Source organism: Coenobita brevimanus, chromosome 5 (genome assembly GCF_032717465.1).
Source record: "Coenobita brevimanus isolate Jiangsu-jjx chromosome 5, ASM3271746v2, whole genome shotgun sequence".
In the NCBI taxonomy this organism is placed as follows: Eukaryota; Metazoa; Arthropoda; class Malacostraca; order Decapoda; family Coenobitidae; genus Coenobita; species Coenobita brevimanus.
In genome coordinates this window covers 5,290,881-5,294,159 of record NC_136958.1, presented here as the reverse complement: position 1 = coordinate 5,294,159, position 3,279 = coordinate 5,290,881, and the positions used below count along the sequence as shown (strand labels likewise).

At 42.2% G+C, this 3,279-nt stretch overlaps 1 protein-coding gene across 1 annotated transcript in view; it reads right to left on the bottom strand.

The window, feature by feature from the left end:
- The window catches only part of LOC145397578 (glutamate receptor ionotropic, kainate glr-3-like), a 20,294-nt gene extending 17,034 nt beyond the window's left edge, over positions 1-3,260 (bottom strand). Inside the window, exon 1 of the mRNA XM_080270638.1 lies at positions 3,242-3,260. Coding sequence (XP_080126764.1) covers positions 3,242-3,260 — 19 coding nt within the window. The remainder of the gene's footprint in view (positions 1-3,241) is intronic.
- Positions 3,261-3,279: the final 19 nt, after the last annotated feature.

Genomic DNA, 3,279 nt, shown 5'->3' with positions numbered 1-3,279 from the left:
CAGTGGTGAGGTGGGTTCGAGTTCCACGCAGATGAAGATGTTATGAGGGTGTTATTGTAGTTTTTACCTAACAGGAGTAAAGAAAATTGAGTACATTTGATCATTTATTTCTTTGGCAGCTGAAGTGTGATGCTAGAGAGTGCTTGTCTGTGTCCTGGGCAAGACACCTAGGGGCCGCCATGCTCGCCTTGTCCTGCATCCTGCCCCGCATCATCACCCACATCCACCTGCCCTTCAATATATTCCTTGCCCTCCCATCCCTTCCCTCCTCCATCATGAAATTCCTCTACCTATTTCTCCACCTGCCCTTCCACCTACTCCACCTGTCCCACTTTCTGTCCCTTCTCCACCTGCCCTTCCACACCCTCCTCCACCCACCACGTCCCCGCCTCTCTTTCAACATGCTCCACGCTCCCCATCTTCTCCTCGTCCTCCTCCTCTCGCGCGCCGGCTTCGTAGGTAAGGCCTCTAACTTTTTCTTTTAGCTTTCTTGTGTTTAGTAAACAGATGGGGAGAAATGTACAGGGTGTCTTGTAAGTGTGGGAATCGTACGGTATGAAAAAAAAAAAAAAAAAGGTGTTCCAAAAGTTTTCACTCAAAGAACGCGTCTGCTGAGTCCACTATTGTTCTTAAAAATCCGAAATCCAGTCAGCTTCTTGGACCTTCAAAATTATATAGATAGATGGATAGATAAAGTAACGATATTGATAGATACATACAGATAGGTAGATAGAGGTATAGATAGACAGATAGAGAGGTATAAATAGATAGATACAGATGGATAGATAGATAGATAAACAGATGGAAAGATAGATAGACAGACAGACATTGACAGGTAAAGTAGATGGACAGAAGCCAGTGTCGTCTGGAAGAGAGAGAGAGAGAGAGAGAGAGAGAGAGAGAGAGAGAGAGAGAGAGAGAGAGAGAGAGAGAGAGAGAGAGAGAGAGAGAGAGAGAGAGAGAGAGAGCGTGAGTGCGTGCGAGTGCGTGCGACAAATGAATGATAAACGCATCTTTTTTCCCCAGGAAGAGGTACGAGTGAAAACACGCATATCATTTTTTACTGACTCGTGTTCTTCCCTCTGCCTCTCGTTCTGTTTATTCTCTGGTCTTTCCTCTTTGTTCTCTGTTCTTTCCTCTTTGTAAGTGATGAATAAAGGAACGCAGAAAAAAATGAAAGAATGAAGGAAATGAAGGAAGAGGAGAATGACAGAAGCAATGAAGGAAAAAAAAAAAGAGATGACCATCTTCCTCTAAGTTATTTTCTATTTTTATAGCTTTAACGATCAGGAGAGAGAGAGAGAGAGAGAGAGAGAGAGAGAGAGAGAGAGAGAGAGAGAGAGAGAGAGAGAGAGAATAAAAACGAGAATGTCTTTTTTACTGCGTGCCCATCTTTCACTTTTGAAAGAAAAGTCTCTCGGCCACGGACGTCGCATTTCCCTTTTTTTTTTTTTCTTACTTTTTCCTGCCGAGTTTAGTCAGCTTGGGGTAACTTTTTTTTTTTTTGACTGGGGGAGAAGAAATGTAATCGTTCAACTCCTCCGCAACTAGAAATGAAAAAAAAAAAAAATCGCTGAAAAAAGTCGCTTTATGATAACAGGAATAAAAGGAGAAAAAAATATTGAAGTTTATAAACAAAGGAATTTTCTTTTCTACCTGTATATCTATCTCTGTCTGTTTATCTATCTATCTGCCTATCTATCTATACATATATATATTTTTTTACCTGGACTTACTCGTTGCTAATTACCAAAAAGAGTATTAATAGTAATTTTGCTTTAAATCCCTCCCATTTTAAAAGGAGGAAAAAAAAGGAGAGAGAGAGAGAGAGAGAGAGAGAACAGGCCAAGGGACATAGCAACTTTACCACTTTGAAATCATGTTGCAAATAGGATCGTACCTCCTATGACAGTAAGAAGGGAAGAGCAATTTACTTTCTCCTCTGATTTATGTCCCTATCCCCTTCACTCCAACAGCGTATTAAGAATTTTGGGGGTATAAAAATAAAAATCCTTGAGACGAGAGGTTCACCTATTTATCATGCAACTATGTATATGTAACTATGTATCTATGAATATATGTATGCATCTATCGGTCTGTCTCTGTATCTATCTCCCCTCTTCCCTTTTCCAGACGGGTCCTGCTACACTGACGCCCCTGAGAGCCCTGTAGTGGTGGTTTCCGGAGGTCATTTCCATCCTGACGAAGCCGACCCGGGGACATGCAACACCGTCTGCTCCACCTTCGACTTCCCTTACTTTGCTCTGGACGAAGGGAGGTTCTGCTACTGCCTCCAATCACTCGCCTGTAAGTCTATCTATCTTTTTATCTACCTGTCTGTCTATCTATCTATTTATCTACCTGTCTGTCTATCAATCTCTCCATCTTGTGACACCATCTGAGCCACACTTACCTACCCTTACTGTGCTGTGGACGAGGGGAGGTTCTGCTTTAAGTGTATCTATCTGTCTATCTACCTTTCAATCTATCTCTCTGCCTATCTATCTACCTATCCATCTATCTAATTATTCACTTGTCTATCCGTTACTAATCTATCTACTTATAACGCCGTCTGCGCCACACTCAGCTCCCCCTCGTGTGCCTAATCTCTCTCACCTGTATGTGTGTTTACCTGTCTTTCTGTCTCACCTAATCTTATGTTCTTATTTTTCCTCCACCTGTTGTGAACCATGAAGGGAAATTTCTGACTCTGAAGGTGAAATCGAAGGCAGTGACACTTAAATAATATGACTTACATTATTTACAAAGTCTTCACACAGTACCTCACAGTATCAGATTGTTTTATATAATAGTAGGTGCACAGCGGGGCACTTTTAACGTACTTAGAATTACTTACAAATCTTCTCAAACAAGATCAGCCAGACACTTCAACTAACAGAGTGTTAAATGGGAAGAGTTACATTGCTAGGCTGCTATGTACAAGTTAATCACAAATTCTTAGCTTACGACAGTGAAGCGTGCGGCGAGGCGTGTGGAGATGGGCCTGTTCACTGTTTTTCTATATTACTCTCTCTTTGATTGCACCTCGCAGTTGACCCTCCTGCGGTGTGGTGCAGTGAGGATTTGTCCTTTCTCCCCTCGGGGCTAAGATACGAATAAATGTGTCTGTGTGGATGAGTAAATTGGGAGTGTGTCGTCCTGTCTCGGCTACCTCCCTTTCTTTGGGGGAAGAAGCCTAGGTATATAGAAAGATAGATAGATTCTTTGTCCTTGTCCTTACCACTGTCCTTGCTGTCCATGTCCTTATCCTACGCTCCC